Below are 26,314 nucleotides of genomic sequence, written 5' to 3'. Positions count from 1 at the left end.
TGAATCCCGCTGCAGCCTCCATATAGACAAAGAGGATGAGGTATGTTTCTAAACATGTAGGTTTTTATCTACAGCATCAGCAGGACATGAAATCAGCAGCAAACAATGACAGCGCAGTGTATTTGGTTATAAGTAAGTGAGGGTGAGTATATAGTAGTATGTGCATGTTCAACTTTCAAGACAAAAGGTGCTTCACACAGTCAAGCTCATATAAATGATTGACAGTACGTGTGTGCGTCTAATGAAGGATGGTCAGATTGTGACCTTAGCACCGTTCGATTTAAAATCTACAACAGGATGAGATAATAGAAAAAAAAACACCTTACAGAGTCACGTAATGTAATACAACATCACCACACGTGTACAAGTCAACATGTCACCTCTCTGACGCAGTCTCAACAATAACTGAACACTGTAATCTTCACAAAGGTCACATTTATTGCATGGACCCAGAATTATATCTGAAGATGCTCTTTCTATTTACCTAACCTGGTGTTTTTTCTAGCATTGCAATGCATTACTAATTTGAATAAAACTCTTAACCTGTATATTGCTTTATACATTCCAGGAAAATGCCGCAGGTGCATCGACTGATGTCCGGGTAACATACATGGGCGGGAGGGTTGGTCCGGGTGGCCACAGCTGGAGCTGTCACATCAATGCAGAGCCCTGAAATAAGAAAGGTAAAGTCTCTGGTCTCAAAATTTGGGATATGCTTCCCCCTTGTGGATGTTTGGCTGTGTGCAATATTTACATGTCTGAAAGGAATAAAGGCTTTCAAAATCAAAATTTGACAAAAGTGTGAAAGAAACAAAACAGCAGACCAACCTCAACTATCGTGGGGCACACATGATGATCGCCGTGATCGGCACATAGTTTTCTGTGAAACAGGAAGGGTCAAGAATAAATTATTCATTTATTGGCCCAATGGCATATATCATATTACTCAATTAACATGTTTCTGTATCTATAATTGCACATTGTCTATTGCCACACGTTCAAAGTAGATTTATGGTCATTATTCATCTTATTTATGATAAAAAAGCCAGGACTGTGCTCTCTACCTTTGTATTTAGGCGATGATGAAGCGCTGAGTCAGAAAGCCAAGGATGTTTCAATGCCTCAGCCGCCCCCATCCTCCAACTGATGACAAACACAGTGACACATAAATAACCAATGCATAGACTTTGTTTCAATATAAAAAGTATCATCAGATGGTAACATTAGACTTTCGATCGATACCTTTTATTTACAATAAGGAGCTTGGAGATGAAATCTTTGGCTTCTTCTGTGGTATCTATGAACTCTTGTTCCTCAAAGTTCCACTGACAGGACAGGATGTTATTCAGAGTCTCGTTGTCGTCATCACCGAGGAAGGGGCAGAGACCACTCAGGCTGACAGGACGACACGTACAGTCAGTAACATCAGTACGAGTTTAAAGTGAAAATTGAAATGCCTGTGTGATTGTGTGTTTACTCACAGCATGTATGTGATGACGCCGAGGCTCCACATGTCTGTGTTGAACGACACAAAGTCGTAGTTGATGACTTCAGGAGCGAGGAACTCCGGGGTGCCAAAATTCACTCTGAGCTTCTCCCTTGGTTTATATCTATGCAGAGATAGCATATATTTTTTCATGAATCCAGCTGATAATAAAACTGTAAATAAAATAGAAGCAGATGGCCGCACTTACATCCTGGCAAGGCCAAAGTCGATGATTTTGACCTTATTTGTTACGCGGCTCACGCACAGAATATTTTCTGGCTGAAATTCAAAACAAAACAAGTATTTTAACACAGCTTTGATAAAACCACAAGAGTGTTTAAATTCGTTTTGTATAACCTTTAGGTCCAGGTGCAGGATGTACATTTTGTGCATGTGCTGCAGGCCCTCACAGATCTGCCTGATGAAGCCCACAGCGTCCAGCTCCATTAAAGTGTAGTTTTCATCGATGATCCTGTCGAACAGCTCCCCTCCACCAACACTAAGGTGAAAAACAAAATACATAAAAAACATGAAAACTCACAGAATTTAAAGCTCAGCAAATATTTAGTATAATTTCATGGTGAGAAAAAAATGTAAGACTGAATTTTTGATGTATACAAAATTAACAATCAAATAAATTAGCAGAAATTCCTGCTGGTGTCCCGCTAAATCAGTACAATTCACAGGATGTTCATTTGCAATAAAGTGATGAATGAGCTATTTTTGAAATGTATAAACGAATGTGCTGAAAATATAAAAGAAGGAGGAGCATACTATTCAAGTACAAGGATGATGTCATTCCTTGACTCATAAGCTGCATAGAGCTGGATCAGGCTGGCATGGTCCAGATTATTCATGACCAGGATCTCATTCTTCACCACCTCCTACCAAAAACACAGGTGCAGACAGACACACACACACACAGATGCAGACAAACACACACAAATGCAAACAAACATAGAGAGACACAGGCGAGACAGCACACACACACACACACGATGAGAGGTGTCAGCTGTTCTCTGCTATGAGACAATGCATCTTCTCTTCTAGGTCAAACATTTCTCACCTAGGTGAGAAGTATTCCCTTTGCTACTGTTCCAAGTGTGGCCTTGTAGCGTACTACTATGTACTCAAAATGTGTAACTGAGCCCCTCTCCTGCTTTTTATATCATGTGTCGTGGCTCTCACTGTCACTGTACTCATCAAAATAGGACTGGTTCATTATTCATGACAGTGTACGCTCTGTGCCGTACCTTTTCCTTCTGGACCCTGGCTTTGATGACCTTCGCTGCCAAAGTGAGACCCGAGGAGTTTTCGACACATTTGTGCACTTGGCCAAAACGGCCCCTGGAGGAAGGACAGAGAAGGAAAAAGCTGAATTCCGGAGGTTGCCATCTGAAGTCGTGCAGCTGAGAGGCATAGAAACAGTTGTGGAACCGGACAGAGTTTTTACGTGTTTTCCCATGAGAAATCAAAAAGTGATCTTGCTTCAAACAGGGAATTCCTAATCTGTTATTTCATTAAATCTGAGCTGCGCTCTGTCTCCTCTTTGAAGGCCTGGATTAACACTTAGTGATTAGCTACCAGCTGGCACCGTGGATACAGTTTCACATACCACTCAGTCCTGGAGTAAAAATAACCGCTGTGACTCTGAAGTTATGAACCAGGGGGAGAGAAGAGGAGAGGGGATGAACAGGGGGGGTGGGTTATGCAACCGGGCTTCATGGGAATTGAAACTCTTTCTCATCATCTCTGATTGTGTGATGATTCAACTCGTCATGGCAGCTCTGATTTCTATCTTTGATTTCAGAAGTACAACACTCACCCTCCCAGGACCTCCTGCCAGTTGATGGTGTAGAAGTTGCTGATCTGGTTTGGCTTGGCCGAGACAAGGCGGTGATTAAAAGGAGCTGCTGGCGGAGGAGTGGTGTCTGAAGGGGGGGGGACAAGAGAAAAGATATAATCTGTATTAACAGGTTATTAGGAATGTGAGAACACGGGGGCTTTATTGTTGATCAGCTACAGCGAGGCCTTCTACAGGGGCCATGGCTGCCATAATCAAGTTAGCACATTGTGCACTAACGCGCTATGATAAACACACTGATATCAGAGAAGCGTGACTATATATCTTCCACTTACGCTGCCAGACAATCCTAAAGGCTTAAAATTACTTCTTACTGCTGTGCTGTACCGACCTGGCGTTCTCAGATGGGCCAACGAGTGACACTGTGTCTTAATTACCTCTAACGCACTTTGGTATTTCTGTACTGTCACTTCTCAGGTAACATACACACACAAAATGCATATTGAATGATTTGTCAGCCTGGTAGATTCATCAGTCTAGTTCTAGTTTGAACTTATGTGCAGCTTAAGAGTCCTTTACGCATTTTTATTCAAACTACCAAAGCAAATTTAGACACTGGATCTTCACCGGATCTTCAAATATCTCCAACGTGTTAGTTTTCACATGTTTTCACAGCTGCCTCACAGTGGACAACAAGAATTATAGCTATCATTATAATTATTTAATCTTCCACGAGTTTTGACTTACCAATAAAGTACCGCTCCTCCTCCTCCTCCTCCTTCTCCTCCTCCTCTTTTTCTGCATCGTTTCCCTTGTTTTCTCTCTCCAGCCGTTGTTTGAGGTCTATCTGGATTTCGACTCCATCGGCCCTGAACACGGCCCAGCCCTCAGACTCCAGCTTTTGTTCGTCCTCCTCCCGGTCTCCTCTCTTCTCCTCCTCCAACACCTGGCTCTTTGTGAGTTCCGTCACCAAAAAGTGCTCCTCGGTCACAAAGGTCTTGGCAGTTGAGCCGCTCCCCTCGGCTTTCTGGTCTTGCTCAGCTGGGGAAGCATCTCTGTGGTCATCAGGGCAAAAACAAGTTGATGGTATACATGTTTTTAATCATTATCATGATTATTAATATTATAATTCAAGAGTTTTTGTACAAAGATGTGGCTGATCGACCACAGCTAAATTTTGGGGGGGGAAATTATGCCTATTTTTCAACATGTCAGTGAATCAGTTATAAATTCGTAAAAACTGTATATTAAATACACAATCTCCAGACTACTGTGCTGAGAACTGTGTAAAGGAGCTTTTTGTATTTATGGTCAATATCACATTTTCAGTTGATTTTGATGTATTAAAAACATCATAATTATATACTACCAGAAACAGACCTTTTTCACACTCACACTTTACATTTGTCTTTATTCATTATAAAATATTATATAATACAACACAATGTAATTTAGCTATTTCTTATCATAACATGTAGAATGTTTCACATTTTATAACATGCAAACGATGACTGTTTGGCACTATATAATTTGTATTAATTCCTAATAAAAATTTATAAAATTGCTTGGTCTCTTGTTGATCAGTTTGTTGATTAGTTTATGAAACATAGCAGATGTTTTATGGATTGAACATTTACTACCTCGTAGTAGTTGGTTCTTTTTCAGCTGGGATCTCTGGGGCTGCAGCTGAAGCTTCCTCCTTCTTCTTTTCCTCTGGGACCTCTTCATCCTCTTTCACAGCCTCCTCCACATCAAGCTTGGTTTCCTGCTCTGTAACCACTGCCTCTACCTCAGCTACCTTCTCCCCTGCTCCCTCCTCACTCGATGCCTCACGTTCCTCGGCCACCTGGGAATCTTCTCGCAGGTAGTCCACCAAATTGCAAGCGGCGGCATCGAGCTGTTGATCTTTGGGTGAAACTCCGGCCTCCAGATCCAGAAATCCGGTGGTGAGCTGGTGATCGGATTTCTCCACATTTTCCCTGTTGAGCTTCTGCACCTCTTCCAGAAGCAACACCTGCTTCTTGAGGGAGATATTATCTGAAAAAACAAAGTCAAACTGAATTTACACTTACACTTTTACAACCTGCAAAATATTCATCATAGCTTCCTGTCATATTTAAGGCTGTGAAAGGTTAGAGGGTAAAGCGTGAGGTTGTCAAATATCTCACTCTGACCTTTTGAACTTTGTCACAATACCAATGCAAGTATAGCAGTACTTTTAAAAGAATATCACATTAACACAAAACATGTTCATGGCATAGACGTTTTGTGAGCAAAGGCATGTATTTATATTAACAAGAAACCTAGAACCTGGACGTTTAAGCACTAAATTACAGCATTTCTGTTGTATGAGTGTATAACTGTACATCAATAAATTATAACTGCATGTGGATCTCAGCACCTGTTGTGTCAGGGGGCTTCATCCTCTTTTGAGCTTTTTGATTCTGTGGGCTTAAAGAAGGCTTCTCGGTCCCGTCTTTGGCTTTATGTTCTTTCATCTGTGAAATACAAAGAAAACCGTCAAAGGAATATAACGGCACAATTTATTGACAAACATGATATCATTTTAAAAGAAAACATTTGAATTACGGTGTTATATATGAGAATAGCTTGATGTTCTTCTTTATCCAAACATTGATTCTTCTGTTCTTACAGTATAATTAAAGGCAAATATATATATATTTGTTCTCTTTGCCTACATATCACTGGTTTGGCTATGCAAACATTTCCTATCATCACACTTTTCTCGTCAAGGATACCTGCTCGAAAACAGCTACAACCCTTTAAAACAAAACCATGACGAACATCGTTGAACACAGAAATGAAAACAGCACAAACACACACAGACGAATTGAAAAGACACGTTCCTTTGTGAAAACAGCTTGTAAAGCAAAATACACCTACAAATCTTCCACATTTGCGAAGGGCGAGGAAATGCTTTGGTCCGTGGAGCTTTATCTTGTGAGACGACTGCGGAGAACTGGGCTCACATGCAGGAGTTATCTGTTGATTCCCATTACTGGTTTTGTTAGAGGTAGTTTTCTAGTAAAGAGACAAGATGGCAACGTTTAGTCGGTTATATGGAGAGGAATGAAAGTATCACATGTTAAATATGATAGTTAACAAAATAATGAACATAAAATATGATGAAGTTAAGGTTAACATCAGAGGTGAAGCAGAACTCGTGTAAATACTTCAGAGAAATGACAGAGACAGGAAGGTTTGATGAAGTTAGGGCCAAATGGAAAATGCACAAGACGAATTAATCAATAATTGGATGAAATGAAACATAAAGTTATGAAAAGGACAAAGTAGAAGCAGCACCTTCTTTTTTTTTATCTTACACACTAGCACATTTATTGCCAGCTCCATACGCAGACTGACTGGTACGGCATGCCTTTGATTATTCATGGCAGATGGGGAGACGGCAGCAGGGCAGTGAATTTATAGCTTATCACTTGTCACACTCGGCGACGGAATGCAATGCTGACCCCGGGCGGAAAATATTACAAGCGACGGTGGGCTGTTGTTCAAATTTCTCAGCTGAGGAGACGCACTAAACACTCTGTGATCAGGTTATAGCAAATGGAAAAACCTGTCTTGAACTGCAGTGGCCTGTCTCACATTTGTCCTCTGAATGCTGTCGTGAGGTAAACAGCACAGGGGGTGGGGGGGTATTTCAGAGCGCAGCGTTTCCCCAGTGACAGCAGTGTTTTGCAAAAGTTCAAATCTCTGATTGGGAGAGCGGGGGGGGCCCTCAGTAACAGACAGAAATCTCACACCTCAGAAGGTGGTGGAAGATGGAGTAACCACCTGACAAGTGCTCTGACGACAACAGAGATTCCTTGAAATGGGACTCACATGGAAGCCGTCAGATTGGTATGTGGTCATCAATCATCAGAGTGTAATTTAAGTTATAAATTAAGGATCCACATTGTCCAAGTCGTATCTTCATTTCACACATATGCGGTTTCAAATAGAAGACTGCGCCATTGTGAACTGTGCAGAATGATGCAAGTATCTCCACAAGTATGTGATAACACACGGGCGCAGGACGTCACAATCCCTCAGGTACTTCTGCACTTTGCTTGTAGGTCACAGAGGAAAAGAGATATGGCTCTTCACATCGAGAGCCATGCAAGTGATAGTGGTGTGGTGATGTCTGTAAGTGCAACAGAAGCCTCTGATTCCAAGTAGCACGTATTGACCTTTATTCAGTGTAATGATCGGACTTAAGGTGGGAAAATCCTCAGGTTTGATTTATGGCTGTCACAGGAAATGTCATTCAGTCTCAAGGGTTTGGCTTCTTGTCCAGTTTGGACAATCCAGGCAAGGCAACGTTGACATTCATAATTGTGCGATCATAATTATATAAATACATATTGACTTTTTTTAACTTTTCATAACCTGCACCAGTGGTTCTCAAGCACTGCGTTCTGTGTTAAATGCGGATCTTTATTGGAGCCGCTAAATCAAAACTGCTTTGACATAATTATCAGAAGGAATCCCAATAAAATTCTATGAGGAGTTATTTTCCGCTGCAGAATCACATTGCACTTGGACTCCAGGCAATACCCTAGTTGCAGCAGAGGGGTTGAGGACTGGAAACTATCTGTGGTTAAGAGGTGGCACGGAATTTAAATGGACGGAGGTAGGGCTACACGGACAGGTGGAGAGAAATCCGGTTTGAGTGAGTCAGAGCGAGAAACAAGAGAGTAGGGGAGAAACACCGACTCACTACAATTTGTTGACACCTAACTCCCTGTGAGCTGAAGGGGTTAAAGCCCTTTTAGACCACAAACACTGCAGCCCCGTTCCAAAAACAGCTTATTCTAAACTGGGCCACTCATATTTCACCCCTGGCCTCACACCGGCCCTCTCGTGCCCTGCCGGGAGGTCTCACAGCCGGCCGCATGCCAAGACGGCCACGTTGCATTCAGCGCTGTGGTAGGTACAGATCTGAGTTAAATCGGGACTTTATATAAGCTGTGACGTACGTATAGTGAGGAAACTTACATAGCGCCATGAACATTTGTTTCCTTAATCACTTTGTCTTCAATCAGCAAATTGGCAAGTATACTGAGGCGCCTTACACCTGCCTGTTAAATAAAGCATTCAGCACATGAGCCAAGTCACATTCAGAGGCAACATGGACGCTTTACTGCTATGATCATTTTCACATGTTCTGCCAAGAACAGCAAGATCCTGGTCAAAATCTAAGTCAGCAAAGTCAGACTTTATAGCATCATTGACAGCACTGACATGATCGGGACTAGACATCCACAGTGATTAACGGATTACGACACCTTGAGGTACTTCAAATTACAAATGCACTTGGAAATATGAAATGCAAGATTCAAAATGTTAAATGCCTACTTCAGAATCTAAACTGGAAGAATATTAAACTCTGAATCCAAAGCAACAATAGCACAAGTTGGATGTTATTTCTCCAGAACCCACTGTATGCAACAACAATATATTTCAGCCTTTTTACATTAGACTACACTGTACAAAAATATGTTAGGATTTCCAGCATTTCAAGCTCTTAACCTCACCTTGTCCAGCTTCTTGGTTACTGCGTCCGTAGACGTTTTTTTCTTGATCTGTTGCTTTACTTTATTGTCTTTGGGTTTGCAGCCCTTCCGAGCCGTGGGGCCTTTCAGTATCAGCTCCATAATCTTTGAACTCTTCACCGTCTCCCCGATGAAGCCGATCACCTGCTGCATGCTGAGGACCAGCTTTTCCATCCCATCCAGCTTCTGAGCCTGCTGCTCGGAGCGCTGGTTCACCACCGACATGATGGTGCTCATCTCCTGGCATATCTCCTTCACCTCTCGCCCCACGATCTGGGTCTGGGTCATCACCTTCGGCGGCAGATGGATCTCCTCCTTGTCCACCTTCAGATTCTCCATATCCTTTTCGATGCCGTCGATGTCCTGAGACATCCCGTCCAGGCGGTTCAGCACCTTCTCCTGAATGTTGATGAGCTTGTCCATCTTGCTGCTCAGCGACTCAATCCGATTTTGGATGAGGTCAAAGCCGCCGTCGTCTCCCTCCGGGTTCACCACCAAGGCACTCATGGCTTCCGGTGATACTAAAATCACGTTAAGACGCCGACTTCAGACAAAAATAGGACTGGGAGCGTCCGTGACAAAGAGTAAATCTTAGCCAGCTCTACCTTTCAGTACGCCGCATTGACAGCTATGAAGATTTAAAATATCTAAAACTGTAAAACCCTGTGAAATAAGCTCTGAAAAGTATCATTTACAAGAATCTATTTCTCTCAGACTTCATCCCTGGCTCCTTCTCTCCACAATAGCAATGGTATTAAGAATGGAGTGAGCCGGTGTCCCTAAATGTAAATGGACCGCCTACGTCAGCAGGGGTCAAGTGTTCGGGGTGGGGGCTTGGCAATGCTTGGTATATGAGACATTTGAGAGCCTTCAAGTGTTAAGCCCACCACCGTCACTCGCCTGCTGGGTGTCAAAATGGTCACTGTACACAGTCCTCCTTCAACGTGTAAGACAAGTGGGACAATGCTCATTCATTAAAAAAGAAAAATCCTTTTCAAATGACTTGCTGTAACAGGTGGACGTGTCCGGTTCACAATCTTGAGAGGACTGAGCAGGTGTCCACGAAAGGAGACGGGTAAAAACTGAATTCCCAGGTGGGGTTTTTTTTTTAAGCGGAAGAACACGTTGAGATAAACTCAAATTAGAAGCTGTGTTGACAACTTAAAAACAGAAATACAAATCTAATGACCGTAATGGCATTGAGGAGACTAAAAGGACCAAGCTGCTGGTTATGTAATAGTGTAGCAGCGGTTCTGTCTGAGCACCGATGTGGACGAGGAGCGTGTTGCAATGCCAATGCCCTCGTATCTCCTGAACGCCTGAAACATGCACCCAGTGTTGAAACGTGAGGAACCCTGTGGTTCCCGGGGACCTTCTGCTGAAAGAAGAGACAGGACACCTGTGATTTATACGATGCCTGCTCACTGATAAAAACATCTACTGATAACTTCAATTAAAAGAATATAGCTTCTTAGCGAGAAGAATAATTTTATTGGAAACAGGCTGCCCCGCCCTCCTATAAACATTGGGTTAGAGATACGCTGCAACTCTTGAAGCTAGAAAAGATCAGACTGGCTCTGCGACGTCCTAATGATAACTTCAGCAGGATATGGCAACCTTTTATTACATACCTTCTTGAACAAGTGTGAAGTTTTGTCCTATATGTCATGTACAGAATATATTGTCATTTATCATTACTGAAAACCACATGAATGTTCTTTCACACACACCTTATGTTTTGTCTGTTTTTTTTTTGTTTTGTTTTTTTGTTATATTGATGACAGTGATGTCTATATATATATATATATTTTTTTTAATTATTATTATTTATTTTTTTCTTTTTTGTTTGTCCCCTTAGGTGGGGGGAGGAAAATTTGTTCATAAACGTCTGTATGTATGAGGTTACATTTTCAATTGTGAAAACCAATAAATAAAGTGAAAAAAAAAAGAAAAACAAGAATACAGATTAAATTTTACCTTAGCTCTCGTAATATGAGCGTAATCCGTGTCCCCTATAAGTCAAAATATGATTTATTGTAATAACAGACGTGTTAATCAACTCACAGCCTCCCGATTATTTAAGGTCTGTGACAGCCTCGCTGCTGTGTAATCAAGCTATTTCCTGACAACTTCATCCTCACTCTCGTCCCAAACTCAATTAGCAGCCATAAATTCACAGATGATAGAGCCGAGGGGAGACTCCGGCATTGCTCAAGCCACCATGAAATGCTTTTTGACAACAGACGCACGGATTGCAAAACTGAGCCACGGTGACCCCAGCCAAACCCGCCTCACCCCGGTGGCTCGAGCCAAAAGCCATCTAGGTGGTGGAACGGCCCGAGGAGGGACGTGAACTTGGCAGATAGAGCAGGGTTGCTCAGGGTGATGTGACGGAAGGGACGGAGTTTACTTGTCAGCTCGTGTTTCCCGACAAGTCATCGCAGACAAGGCCGCATGTCACTTTCTGTCTTAAAAGAACCAAACTGCATCATGCAAGAGCAGCTTGACCCCTTGTACGCTCATTTTCCCTCTGGGTTCAGTCATGTAAGATGACTATAGTGGAAAGAACAAGTGCTTCTGACGGGGCAGAAACAGATGGGAGTGGAAACCAGCCATCAATCAGCCACTGGGACGCTCACACCTGTCTCTGGATGCCAACAGATGACAGACAACGTAGGTCATTTGCAGCATGTTGTGTCAATTTGTCGGGCAGGGATTGTCGACTTTCTTATGGCGTGTTGTGCAGGGCTGGGGGCGCTTTTTTCGCCCGAGCTGCATGAAGAATGTTAAGTGATTGTTTCCGAAAGTGTCAAAAGAAAGAAAAAAAATTATATTTACGTCAGAGGCTGAATTGCGATGACCCTATCAGACGGGCACTTTAGGGTTATGAAACGCTGCAGGGGATATAAACAGACTGTGACACAAAGCAAACATGGACTTTATCACAGCATCTTGACCAGCGCTCAAAGTGCTCTATCACCTCCGCTGCCAAACCCATAGAGGCATGTGTATGCAACAAGGTGGCAGCTGAGGAATCACTGCCCTGTCTCACTGGTGCATGACTAGAGTGGTAATATCATGTCACAGCAGAAGGATCAGGATACTGGGAGACAATGTCAAATGCATGAAGTTCCCTGGAAAGACTGCGAAAAATGTGACGAATAATGTTTGTGGGCATGTGTGTGTCCTCTCTGACTATAAGAACTTTAACGGTAAATTTTAATTGATCAAATAGTCATATTTTAAATCTGACATAATATCATGAAGATAACTTTAATGTATCTTCGCAGTTAATAGTTATTTCCATTTCTATTATTTTAAAGATTTTTCTGTATTTTATAAATATTTCTGATTTGTTTGTCTGTTTGTGTGGGAAAAACAATTTTTGTTCTTGTCTGACCAAATGTACCAAATAACAATGTGTGTGGCATGAAATATGATTTCAGAAGATCACCTGTGCCAATTTAAAGGTAAATTTCTGAAAAAATGAATCTATTAATTAAAACAATTAATTGATCATTAAACAAGCTCAAGTAATTTATTTCCTGGATTATCACTGAGGCTTGATAATGTAATTTATAATAAGTGGATAGTAAAGCTGGTTATAATTATAATAAATAAGAGACACACTTAAAATCAAGACATAATTAGATCATTTTACAAAAACAACTGTTTTAAGCTTTACACTTTCCCTAAAGCATAATTGTTTTTATACACCATGTGACATGTTGAGTAGTTTTGTCTGTAACTGACAAAACAAACCGTAAAAACAGCCTTTCCAATGTAGTTGTGTTCAGTTTGACATTTCTTTCCTTGACTAATCCATACAAGTGCTATGTGGTGTTTCAATACCATGACCTCAGCAGTGGCCTGTTTGTTCGGCGTCTGGGAGAAGGCGAACTATTCAAAATGGAGCAGCACCTCCCGCACAGAGAACACAATGTCCTGGGCAGCAGTGGGTCTGTGTGCCGTGGCTACTGTCCAGTCACCCCTTCGGTCTCCACTGGCACAACGCGCCGCCTGCCAGCTCTGGCTGTGCTCTCTCTTGGAAACTTGCGGGCTTGAATGTGTGTGGCAGCCATGAAACTTTACTCCTTGCTCTAACGTCTAGGACGTCTCCTCTGTTCTTTCCCTGTCATCTCAGCTTTTCTCTTGGCATGTGAATACATTCTGCTGCTGCTCGTCACAAGGCTTTTTGGTTTTTGTTTTACAGGGTGATAGAACATTAGACTGTATGTTGTGCTGATTCAGGACTTTGTACATCTGTCTAGAAGTATACGGTTGTTGAGAGATTTTCATCTGATGTGCACTACTGCTGTTTGGAACTGGATATGATCCGATAAGCATAACAAAACATAACTTGAAACTATTTATTAACTGCTGTAACTTGCACTGATGGAAAATATGTAGACCATATTTCAAACAGCTACTTTTCAGATTTGCATTAAACATAGAAATCATGCACTGCAGTCAAGTAAGCCAGTAAAATATAAAGTAGTTAAATTATCTTTACATTGATGAACTGGGACAGTAAAATGACAATCCATGATACATGATAATGAAGTAAAATGTACCATTGTGTATAATGAGACCTATTTTAAATATATTTCCCTTATAACACTTTAGAAAATACATAAATATACACCTGGATTTGCTTGTGATCATTCAAGAATAACCAGTGAAATGACACTAAACACAAATGTTCTTCACAGGGACAAAAATCCTTTGATAATTTCCTCGACACACTTCAACACAGAACGTCAATTTAAATGTTTTATAAGGTTTTCCAATATATTTCATCATTTCCAAAATATAGAAAGTTTTGTTGGAACTGTTTCAGTTTTAAATTAATTTTTACATTTTCCAAAACTGTGAATGGTTGTCTGAGGCAGGGGATTAGAAAAGGGACATAACCCGGTAACATAACTTCCTGGATTTGGGGTCAATGTTTTTGTGTTTTTTTATACTTAAAAACTGCAGAATAAAAACACTTAACTGATTAACCACTGGATATCTGAAATATTAAGTGTATTCATATCTAAGTGAAGACAACAACCTGGATCTTGTTTTTTGAAATTAGACCCAAGTAACCCCACTTGTACTTGAGATTTACTTTCAAGACAAGTGTTTCTACTTTTGGCAAGATATTTCCAGATGCACTATTATAAGCAGTATGGAAATATAAGAGGCCCCATACATTAAGGATGGATCTGAGGTTAGTGACAGAATGCAAAGAAAGCCTATTTGTATACTCGAGGATCTCATGCCGTAAATGTCAGTGTAGATCTCCTAAATGCCAAAAGAGGAATGGAAACAAGAGCGGGTGAGGGTGCTTCAGCTTGTCCCTGCAGCACACTATCACAGCATTAAAGATAACTGCAGAATGTGAGTATATATATTCCATGTGCCCTGAATACATTCATACGGAGTATAAATATGCATTTCACAAATTTAAACAAGTGAGCAGGTTCGTATCTTACCTTTATTAAGAAATAGCTAACCCTATAACATAAGCTCAAACCTATATATTATTTTGGCAAGCACTATGACAGTGCTACAATGCTGCATCACAGCAGCCATGTCATTTATTCACCACTAGATGGCAGCAGAATCATGATATTGAGCCTCCATCGTGCCTGTGTCAAGCTCCACCACTAGAGCTCACTGTTCCTTCACAGCTCATTTTCAAATCCCTCCACTCATGAACACCACCAACACCTTATCTCATGTTCTATCCTTCCTGCTGATGCCCATAGCATAACTCCAGCCACTCGTGCATCACGACTGAAACAGCCTCACCTGTCACTCACATACTGAGAATTATGCTGCAAGGATATAATCCCCATATGTTGAGCTAACTTATTTAATTAAATCTGACATTTAGAAGAACATAGCAAAGCGAGTGTAAAGCAAGCACTTAATTGCACAAATGAAATGCACTTTAAAGGCAACGCAAAGATGGCTTCGTGCACAGCTAAATCCTCATTAAGCTTCTTAATGAATAACTTACGAGACGAGCCTCTCTGTTGTCTGGGAGCAAAGTGGAGTTATGATTGAAGAGGACATGCCAGGATTATCCCAATTATTTAGAAATGGCCGAGTCTTCAAGAAACCTGATACACGATAAATCATGACAGCACCTAGCCTCTGCTACACGTGAGTTAAAAGACTTGTGAGCTGGATGTGGACCACAGAATTTAAGTGTGGATATTCAGTAATAAATCATGACTTTGAGGCATCACAGCCTTTTCCCACGGTCCTTGATAAAACTAACATGAACAAAAAGCATAACTAATAAATTGAAAGCAGGGACACTTCAATCTAATAAGACATATTCCAAGAAGTCAATCCTCTGTCATCTGCTGCCTTAAAGTACATTCATATCTATCATGCGTGTACATGTACTGCAGATGCATCCCAGCCTAATTAAGCATTTAGGACATTCCGTCCTGCCAAAATAATAAGCAACACAACAACAGCTCTATAAATACAATATAAAGTAAAAACATATTCAGCTTCACAAGTTATTACAAGGAGGACAGTAATATTATCACATAAGGAAGGTCATTAAAACTGCAGCCATCCCCTCTGAGGACAGTCCAAATCTGTTAATGATCTATTTGTAAGTGATCAAGGCATGAGGTACAGGTATAGTTGCTTTTATAGGCCATATATCTATGAATGATGATCTATATGTAAATCTTATCCCCCCATTATCATAGGGAAAAGAAAACATTGCAGAGAAAGGTTTTCCTCCTTCTAACTTTTGAAGCTTTAAACCTACCATCCTAGAGACAAGAGTTTAAAGAGAACATATTGTTCAGTTGGACTTGATTTTCAATGGACTGCGACAGAATAAGTATTTTATTCGTCAACTAATATTAAAACATATATATATGACACCAACAGAACTACTTTCGGCAATGCTTGGTCCACAAACAGTAAAATACACAAGTAAACAAGTAAAATTGATCCATCAACATCTACCATTGTAACAAGGTTAATATCACTGCTGCTTTCAAACCTGTGCTGCTCAGCGAATGTCTGAGTGTTAATCCTGAGGTCGAATCAGTACCTGAGACGCAGGTGGAGTAGACGCTCTGATCCTCCTCCCGTAGCGGAGTACATCCCACAGCCTGTGCCAGAGGTAGGAGGCAACCAAACACATGCCGTTGACGAGCCACGCATCCAAGCCTGTGACAAATTTCTCCATGGCTTTAACTTTACTCCTCATGCTTCTCCTGCAGTCTTTTTTTATTTCTTCTTCCTATCTTTAACCACACACCGGCCCTTGTGGAGCTTAGGGAGAAGAGAGTGGAGCGGAGGAACGTTGGAGGAGATGACAGCTTCTTCTCTGGTTAAGGACCGCCCAAACATCAATACTATCCTCTGCAGCCTCTGTTAATTCAGTCAACACCCACCCCCCCAACTCTCAGAGCCAAAGGACAAGCAATGTGTCCTCGGGACAAAGGAGTGACAGGTGCCAGAGCTTCATCTCACTCCGTCTCACCTCACTCCTTCACACCCTTTTCATTTCTTTATTCCCACATTCCTCTCTGTGAATGAACTATGTGAACAAGAGTCCACGGAAAACACAATTTATTTGAAACACGGCCCTGACATTGAAAACCAAGAGAACCATGACGGGGGTTTAGTGTCCCTGTCAGCACAGACACTTGGGATGTGATGTAAATAAATAGCCTGTGCTATTGGATTACTGCTGCAAATGTCAGACAAGCTCTCATGTGAGGGGTCGCACTCTGGGGTCTCTGCTTTATGAGTTTTATATCATCCATTATTGTTTTCCAAACCTAGATTACAGCAACCACTGTAAACACAAGATAGATTTAAGTGTCTGTCCTAATTAAGGATTTCTGAACTGAGCCACTTAGTCTTCATGTTGTGCAACAATCACACACTCTGAGAGGCCTCAACTGGCCGCTGGTGGCATGTGCAGCATGTCTGGGATCCTCGACACTCTCCTGGCCTCATCACTGGCACTACATAATACAGTTAATGAGCTCACTTTCAGGTGGGAGCTGTGGACTCGCCGCTCAAATGAAAGGAGAAAAAAAAGTGAAACTGGTCTTTGATTACTCACAGTGTCTCAGTTACGAGTTACATAAAACTACAGTTGCAACTAACACATGTAATAGGGGAATCTCAATCTATGTGTTTTACACTATTTGTGGCACATCTTGCTCATCACATAATTTGGCAATAGATAAAAGGGACATTTCCAAAGCTTTGTCGGTAGTGATGCAGTTGGCTGAGCAGGCACTACACATGGTGTCAGATTTTGCCATATTATACTCTAGTAAATATTTTGGTGTCTTTTGTTGACACTCTACGAAAGACATATTAAATACCTGGCTAGAATGGTAGTAGAATTAGTGCACTTCACTGCCAAGTCCAACTTAATTCAATCAAATTTTACCAAATTTCAAACTCATAGATATCAGTCCCCTGCATTGGCCTCATTGTTTTCATCAGGATCAATCATTGATTCTTTGGAAAATCAGTCAAAATACCCCCAAAACAGTATGTCTCCCATTCATAAAGATGGTGAATATTTTAAATCCTGGATCTGCTCCCTGTGATAATCAGTCTTTACTGTAAATATAACTGGAATATTATCTGTTTATAATTTGATTTTCAAATTGGTGAACCCACTGGTATGTAACAGCATTTCTACTGTTAAAACATGCATTAGCACCCTCTGGAGCGGCTCAAGCAGACTCAAGGTGGACTCAAAAAGCATATTATTACATTTTTAAACAGGCTAAGTATCTATTATGAGGAATTCATTAACTGCACGGATACCTCTAGTTCACACTTCATTTCCCAGAAGCAGCGCATGGCTTTCACCTTCTCTAAGTAGGGGAGGAGGGCCAGCTTGGTCATGTTTCGGCTGTTGGCAAAATGATGGACTGACTTCACCTTGGCCCCTCTCCCTGAGGGGGACCCTTGGCCGCCAGCCCTCTCCCTTGTGAGCCCTCACTCTGTCTCCTCAGCCTGGTCGACCTCTCTGGTGTGTTTCTCTTGGCTGGATCTTTAATCTGAGCAGAGAAAAGGAGAACGACTGAGGAAGAGTGCAGCAAATCACCAATTAAAGAAAATAGCAGAATTTTGTTTAAATAAACAATGACTTTCCTTACTCTAAATTGTGAATCATTGACAGTGCCATGACATTGTACAAGTATAGAATTGTTATGAAAAAGTAGTTCATTAAGCCATTATAACTTTCCAGGAGGCTCGAGGTCTTCAAATCATAAAGTAGCTGAAATAGACCTGCAGCCAAAACCTCCAGAGCAGTGGGACCCCTACACCCTGTGCTGTGTTGATAGGACCAATATGTAATTAATGTTAACACCATTTGTTTACCAGGATTTTAGATGGAAGTTCAAATTATACTGTGTAATTATTGGACAAACAATACATTACATTTTCAGGATAAAGTATTTTTTTTTACATTTTTAGGGTAACGTGTTGAATAAATATGTGATATTCTTGATACAACTCATTTTGTTACTAAGAGATGGACACATTAAACATATTTTAATAAAGGACGACATCAATATAAGAACAAAGAGGCTCAATCAATAAATTCTGTGTTCGACAAATTTGTATTGACTGATGGAATCTAACTTAAATCTCATTCAATACCTCAATTATTAATTATCCACCAAAAGTGATATAAGTGTTTTTCAATATACAAGGTGAACAAATGCGGATGAATTTGACTTCGTGCACGAAGCTTGTGTCACAAACGCACCACAGAGCAGAAGAGTGCTGGTGTCCGACCGCCTCGTGTGTCCGTAAACGCACCCGGACCGGAACTGAATCATAGGTTTGTTAAGTAAAAAGATTATGAATTAATAAAACCTTCTAATGAACGTCACGGTTAGCTTGTAACATATAATTAAAAAAGGTAAATGTAAAGTTTAAAATAATTTTCAGCTGTTTATTATTAGGACAGTGTTTGGTCACATGACTGGAAGTTTGGCGGGGAGTGAACATGGCGCAGGCGGACGAGATGAGCTCTTCAGCCGCGGACTCGGTGCAGTGTCCGGTGTGTTTGAAGGACTTCTCACCGACCACCATCAACCAGCACCTGGACCTGTGTCTGCTGGGAGGAGTGGGCGACAGAGCAGCGTCCAGCATGGCTGACAGCAGCGAGCCTCCTCTGAAGAAGCCCCGGGTCAGCGGCGGCTCTGCACCGGCCAGTCCCGCTGTCAACAAGCCGGGGACTGGCTCCTTTTCTCTGTTCCACTCCAACAAGCTGAAACCACCGCAACCAGCTGAACGTTGTGGTTTGTTCCATAGTAAACTCAGTCCTGTCAACAACAACAAGGGGCAGAAACGTGGTGCAGTGCAGGAGGCTGACCCCGAACCAGCTGCAGGGACTGACACCGTGAGGAGCCAAACATCTGGGTCCGTGAAGGCACCACCGGCTCCATCGCTGCTGACCCTGAACAAGCCCCTGGCGGACACTCTGAGACCGAACACCCTGGATCAGTACTTCGGTCAGAGCCAGGTTGTGGGAGAACAGACTCTCATCCGGTCCCTGCTGGACTCGCAGGAGATCCCGTCCCTGATCCTGTGGGGGCCGCCGGGGTGTGGGAAGGTGTGGTGCTCCCATTTATTATGTATTCCAGTTTATAACTAACAGTAAAATCAACTAAAACTAAAGGAACAAGGTTTTCAATTGTTATAGTACTTGCTGTTTTCTTTGCTTTGTAACTGATGTAACTAGAGCTGTCTTCAATTGATTATCAGTCGATTGACCAAATATTCAAAATTCAGATTGGATCATCGAATAACTGTTTACATTTTTTAAAGTACCAAAGATTACCTGGAGCTTGCATCTGAAATATGAGCATTTCATGATTTACTCAATTATATACAAATAATATTCCAGTTCTAGGGCTCCATGTTAATGACATTTAAAGAACGGATATGTTTTCTTTTCACTATATCCCCAGTTTCTTCAGATAGTTGAAATGCATCCCTTTCTCTTAGTGTAAGTTTTTACTGTCTGAGTTTTTACAGCATGTTGAAGAAAGTGAATTATTCCCTCTGTGGCGGCCAGGCTGCTTCTCGCTCCTCTTCCCTTTGTCAGACCTTAATATAGCGTGTTAATGACTTCTTAACTTTGCCAGGGTACTTGCACAGATTGTTGTACAACAGCTGGCCATACTTAGATGTTGTCAACATGCTTTACTCGTACTTAACGTCTTTAACTGACTCCGTCAGTTGTCTGATAGTGTTCCGGTTTCATCACTGAATTGTTATTTCTGAGGCTGGGTCAGTCAGATTGGTTTACAGTGAGGAGCAGATTTATGGGGCTTTGAAAGCAAGGGGCATTATTTGACCTGGGAAATTAAATATATAGCTGACATAATGGAGATTAAAGCTGCCAAATATATACAAACAAGTATTATGATCCCAAGTTGATGAGCAGGAAATGTTTTCAAAATCCAAATGTAATTTTACCCATTCATCTTCTAACTGTTTTAATATAATTACCCTGTGTATGTGATTCTGTCTTTCAGACCACACTGGCTCACATTATTGCCAGCACCAGTAAAAAGAATGGCACGGCTCGTTTTGTCAGTCTGTCGGCGACCAGCACTTCCACCAATGAGGTCCGAGAGGTGATCAAGCAGGCGCAGAACGAGCTGCGACTGTGCAAGAGGAAGACCATCATGTTCATCGATGAAATCCACCGCTTCAATAAGTCCCAACAGGTGAAGCACTGAGTCCTTATTAGTTTGTAAACTCAGATTCAACTACTAGATGTTTAAAATGACTTATAATTGTAACATTTAATATAATCTATATTATATACAGGTCTAGGGTTGCAAAATTCCGGGAATATTCAAAGTTGGAAACTTTCCATGGGAATTAACGGCAATATCCGGGAATTATTGGGAATAAACGGGAATATACTGGAATTAACGGGAATAAACTGGAAATGTTGTGGGTAATTTATACTAACTGTATTTACCTTGTCATATACAGACATAAATATACACATTTTGTTTTGTCATAGGCTGATTTGAGCCCTGAGGAAACTTTGGGCACTTGACTATATGCTTCTGCATTGTTGTGTCATTCTTAACATAGGTCTTTGCACAGTATTTGCAAATGTACACAGCCTTTCCTTCTACATTGGATGGGCAGAAATGTCTACACACATGAGATAGTGCACGTGGCATTGTTCTGTAGAATAAGATGAGAAAAAAGTTTGTAAAAAAACACTAATGCAATGCCAGAGATATAAATAGTTTGCCAAACAATTGGAATCGTCTGTAAACATATTTTACAATTGATGGATAAATGAATGGAAATAGGCTAGATGAACAGATCCTCAATCAGCATGCTAATGTGTTTCTCTCCAGTAATATCATCGTGTATTTTTTTTTTTTTTTCAAAATTCCCGAGCTTAACTTCCCATGGAAAGTTTACGGAAAGTTTCCGGAAATTTACCGGAAACTTCCCACCCCTTTGCAACCCTATACAGGTCAGGGATTGACTGGGATTTTAAAAACCACCCTGGATTTTCTCACCCAGACCTTCCCCAGCATCTTCATCATTTACATTTTTTGCTCTCCTGCTTTTAAGCTCCACCCTTCCTCTTTTTTTTGTTAGGATTGTTGTCTATTTCGTTAAGTCATTGCTTTGCTGTGAATTGCTGGTAAAGATTTTATTTTTTACTGCAATGGAAGCAAATGCCCCACAATGCAATTTTGCCTTTGCATGAAATGAGAAACACTGCGCCACAGAACATAGAGGTGTCAATCCATGTGGGCTGACGACTCATCAGTAGGCTGCTTAGCCAAAATAAAAAAAAGATGCTCACGCGGCCCACAGGCATTCCTCTCGGTACTCAAGTTTATATTTAACCTCCATTTCTTTTCAGTCGTACAGTTTCCATCTAGTCTGTTTACATGATTGTGTTTTACGATGTTATCCCTCCCGGGTAAACCACAGTTTAAAGTTCTCTGTAAGAATAAATATGAAGTTATTATTAGCTTGGAGACTAACACGTCTATTCCCTCTCTTAGCAGCACCAGTATGTGTCTGTGCTCAACACTTGATCGCCTCTCAAACAATATCCATTTAATTCGTCTGTTTGATTCTTGTAAATCAACTTTTATGTGATATTATGTATAGATTCTACTGAAACCTGATATGTTAGTGTGAAGGGATTGCTTTAAATTTAGCCATCAGAAACATTCAAAGCTTCAGGTTGTCACATTACTGTTCACAAGGTTTAACCTGAGATTTGAGTTGTTTGAATAATTTGCTTCCCTTACTTCGGAGCTCACCATGAAAAAACACATCATGTGATGCAGGTGTTGTCAGTGATTTGTCTTAAGATGTATCTAACGGAGGAAGTATTATGGAAGTACTCGAACAAATACTTACTTTTAATCGTCCCTTCAGAGATGGTGGTTATCTCTTCTCATGTCACATTAGTATCTCTCTCCTCTCTTCACTCAGTATGCCTGTGTTTCCATAGGACACCTTCCTTCCTCACGTGGAGTGCGGGACAGTCACACTGATTGGAGCGACCACAGAGAATCCGTCCTTCCAGGTGAACGCCGCCCTACTGAGCAGGTGCAGGGTGCTGGTCCTGGAGAGGCTGTCCGTGGAGGCGATGGGCTCGATCCTGGACCGGGCCGTGGCCACACTCCGTATCAGAGTCCTGGGACGAGAACTATCAAATCCTGAAGATCAAGACCAAAGCGATGGACATGAGTAAGAGCCGAGTCCGCCCTGTCCCCAATGTCATGATCGGGAGCGACCCTACAAGTCTCCTCTTTTGTTCCTGGCTTACAGTGTTCAGTGAATTAATAAATGGGAGGAGTGGACCATTAACTGTTGGAGCCGCAGCAACTTTCCACAATCTGTTTTAGTTTGATATGTTGACGGAAAAGAATTTGCGTATGAGCTGCAGCTGTTAACTGCTGGCTGCAGATCATATGTGATAGTGATCGAATAGTTGTCATATTTAGGATTTGATATTTGCTGAAATCTGATCCTGTAACACATATCGATATTTAAAAGTTAGCCAGCTAACTTGGAGCGTAAACCAGAAGGAAGCTGGCTCACTTTTATCAAGGTTATATTACCATGGTAACCAGCACTATGCAGCTAATCTTCTAAGGAGTTGCGAAAGTAGCAGGATGAAAACACATAGTAACAGTTTGACGTAAGGAAAAATAAAGTAATAATGTCCTTTTTTTTCAGAAGTTGAATCACTTTGCTTCTAATGATTGCTATACTTGAGCAATTTTCTAAAATATAGCCATTAACTAGCAGTAACCTGAATATGCAGTTTTTTATTCCTCAGGTGTAATATGACAATTCTCCATGGTCCTTATTGTAAAATTACTACAAAACACTAATATTCGTTGTCAGTGAATAATATTCTATTTCTCAGGTATGGATTCTTTACAGAGGGAAGTGACTACAGTATCAAATATCCACACTGACACTCTATATATTTTCTCTTCCCAGGCCAAAAATATCCATCGAGCAAAAAGCTCTGGACACCATTGCTTACCTCTGTGATGGTGACGCAAGAACGGGACTCAACAGTCTGCAGCTCGCCGTGCAGGCTCAGGTGAGCTTAACCCGGTCCAGCCCGTCAGCGCAGAACGGTTCTGCTCCAGAAATAGTGGTGACGGAGGAGCATGTGAAGGAAGGTCTTCAGAGGTCCCACATTCTCTACGACAAAGCTGGTAAGCATGTCGGTACTTATCATCTATGAACCCCACACATAGTTAGAATCTGGGTCCACCTAAATTTATCAGAGCATCAACTGTAGTTACTTCCTAATCATTAGGTCCAAAACTGAAGTTGTGCATTCTGTGTTATATTTAGCATTATTACACAAAATCTACTGAGTTTATTTCCATTACATTTTGTGGAGGGGTGGGGCATGAAGTCAAGAAGAACTCATCACATCTTGTCGCGGATAAACAACCAGATCCAAGGATTCTTGACTCTTTAGAGATAGAGGGTTGATGGAGTTATGAGCTCTCTGATGGGGTATTATTAATGATTGCTGAAATGTGAGACACTCTCAGAGGAACATTAACACATAACGACATGTTTTATAAATCCATATTTTAGAAATCCTCTCAACAGCTTCACTGTAACACCTGTCATCAGTATTTTCCCTTTATATAACATCTAAATAACTGGAGGTTAAAGGCCTGATCATATTACTCCCCCTGTTAGCTGTTATGACTTTATTGTCATGGGGCTTTCAAGTGAAATTCAGGAAATTATAAAAGATATAACTGTGTTGATGGTCAAGTTGGCGTGTGTGTGTGTGCGTGTGTGTGTGCGTGTGTGTGTGTTACACTTGAAGGTCCTCTGTCCTGTTGCGTAACACTCAGCTGTTCCAAGAGTTTGAGACTTACTGTTCCCAGTTTCACGGGGTGATGACACTGCCTCTCAGTCTGACTAATGACCCTTCATTATGGTTTCATATTCTCTGCTATACGTTTACACTTTAATCATTTGTCTTAGTGCATTATCAGATCATCTGTGTGTCATGTTCTTTGCACTGTGGGAAAAGGTTGGTTTAATACCACCTGCAAAAATAATCTGTTTCATTTCTCTTGCTTCAGGCATTGATAGTTTTTTGTTAATTTTATTTACAACACAGGTTTACCATAACTGATCAAAGAACAGACAACAAACAATAATACAAATCATAAACATCAAAATAAATAAATAATACAATATTCTTTATAGGTTAATCAAGTTTCAATCAAGCCCTCAGCCTCAATTAACGTTCACCATCTATCCCGATATCCAATGATATGTATTTTTGTTTCCCTGTGTTGCCCGAAGGTGAAGAGCATTACAACAGTATCTCGGCGTTGCACAAGTCGATGAGAGGCTCCCAGGAGAACGCCTCTCTCTATTGGCTGGGCCGCATGCTGGAGGGCGGCGAGGATCCGCTCTACGTGGCTCGCAGGCTGGTCCGCTTTGCCAGCGAGGACGTCGGTACGTGAAATGACTGCATCGCATCATCCCCAGTGTTTTATCTAACGCAATATGTATGTATATCCTTCATGGATAATATTAGATTTGACTGATACATCACCGACGCTGTAGTTCACGTTGAGCCAGAGTAGAGGCTGTGTTCTCTCGGACAGGGGCCTCTACATTGTCCCTTAATCTCAGCTCATAATTAGAGATTACTGAGGGCTGCTGCGGTGAGATCCCTCAGCTGTGGGGCCTGTCGTGAATCCACAGGCATGTTGAGTCCGCCTTCACTGTTCTATAATTTCACTCAATTAATGACTTGATTTAATATTCAGCTTTTTTCTGCTTTGCATTGTTTTATTTGGCTTTTTTGTTATTATTTGTGAGCTAGTCCTGCTGTGTTTTACTGGCTTTCAGTTATTTTGTGAAAAAGTACTTTGGATCGTTGTGGAAAATTAGGATTAATAAATGCATTTGGACTGGATGTTGTTCTCAGGTATGGCAGATCCCTCTGCTCTGCCTCAGGCTGTGTCCGCCTTCCAGGCCTGTCACTTCATTGGGATGCCTGAATGTGAGGTAGGCTGGCCTGACTGTTAGTGATGGTTTTGCACAGTTTTCCACCTAGACATCGAACTGTCATGCCTCACATAATATTTGTATTTCACCAACCGATTCCTGCGGCTCATCAGGTGATCCTGGCTCAGTGTGTGGTGTATCTGGCACGGGCAGCAAAGTCCGTGGAGATCTACAAAGCCTATAGTAATGTGAAGGCCTGTTTGAGGAACCACAAAGGACCCCTGCCTCCCGTCCCCCTGCACCTCCGCAACGCCCCCACGAGACTGATGAAGCAACTGGGCTACGCTAAAGGCTACAAATACAACCCAGCGTTCGGTAACCCTGTGGAGCAGGAGTACTTACCTGAGGAGCTGAAGGGCATCGACTTCTTCACCTGGACACCCTCAGACTCATGAGTATACAGATAAGATAACAAATGAAACCAACGCTGCTAATTATAATGAATCTTTTTAGGTGAACAAAAATGGGCTACATGTTTTGATGTAGCTGCTGGTTAAAAAATCCTCAATTTCAAAGTTACAGGAACCTGTTCACACCTGTTCACATGCTCTGTTCTGTGCAAATCTTAATACAATCTTAGTTTTATCAATTGTTTTGGATTGTAAAGGATACAAAAAACATTTTGCGTATTCTTGCGTTCAAACAAACCAACCAGCGGACAGGGATGAAAACTTAACCTTCTTGGTGGAGATAACGACCAAACTGATATTACACAACATACCTTAGTATCCCTACATAGTCGAGTATATGTATATGTTGAGATTCACCTCTCTCTTGTCCTTGTAAAAATGTCATGCGTTGTTTAAACTAATTAAAATGTTTTTTTATGTGTGACTATTATATCCCATTTGATTCAATACA

At 41.3% G+C, this 26,314-nt stretch overlaps 2 protein-coding genes across 2 annotated transcripts; one reads left to right on the top strand and one right to left on the bottom strand.

The window, feature by feature from the left end:
- Positions 1–829: 829 nt before the first annotated feature.
- mylk4a (myosin light chain kinase family, member 4a) lies at positions 830–9,370 on the bottom strand. Its single transcript, XM_061085060.1, has 14 exons — positions 8,846–9,370; positions 6,195–6,332; positions 5,692–5,788; positions 4,950–5,327; positions 4,038–4,358; positions 3,312–3,417; positions 2,740–2,833; positions 2,261–2,370; positions 1,844–1,985; positions 1,695–1,765; positions 1,482–1,610; positions 1,243–1,395; positions 1,065–1,143; positions 830–880 (listed from the first exon to the last, which is right to left on the bottom strand). Exons 1-14 carry the CDS (start codon positions 9,368–9,370, stop codon positions 830–832), a joined length of 2,394 nt encoding a protein of 797 aa, XP_060941043.1.
- Positions 9,371–18,881: 9,511 nt separating this feature from the next.
- Positions 18,882–26,255, top strand: wrnip1 (WRN helicase interacting protein 1). The gene is made up of 7 exons (XM_061084715.1): positions 18,882–19,490; positions 20,419–20,613; positions 22,392–22,630; positions 23,393–23,616; positions 24,740–24,895; positions 25,374–25,453; positions 25,567–26,255. The coding sequence occupies exons 1-7, from the start codon at positions 18,882–18,884 to the stop codon at positions 25,846–25,848; spliced, it is 1,785 nt and encodes a 594-aa protein (XP_060940698.1). The 3' UTR covers positions 25,849–26,255.
- Positions 26,256–26,314: the final 59 nt, after the last annotated feature.

The sequence above is a fragment of the Limanda limanda genome, chromosome 13 (genome assembly GCF_963576545.1).
Source record: "Limanda limanda chromosome 13, fLimLim1.1, whole genome shotgun sequence".
NCBI lineage: Eukaryota > Metazoa > Chordata > Actinopteri > Pleuronectiformes > Pleuronectidae > Limanda > Limanda limanda.
Note: the sequence above shows the minus strand (reverse complement) of the source record. Positions and strands in the feature narration are given on the sequence as shown.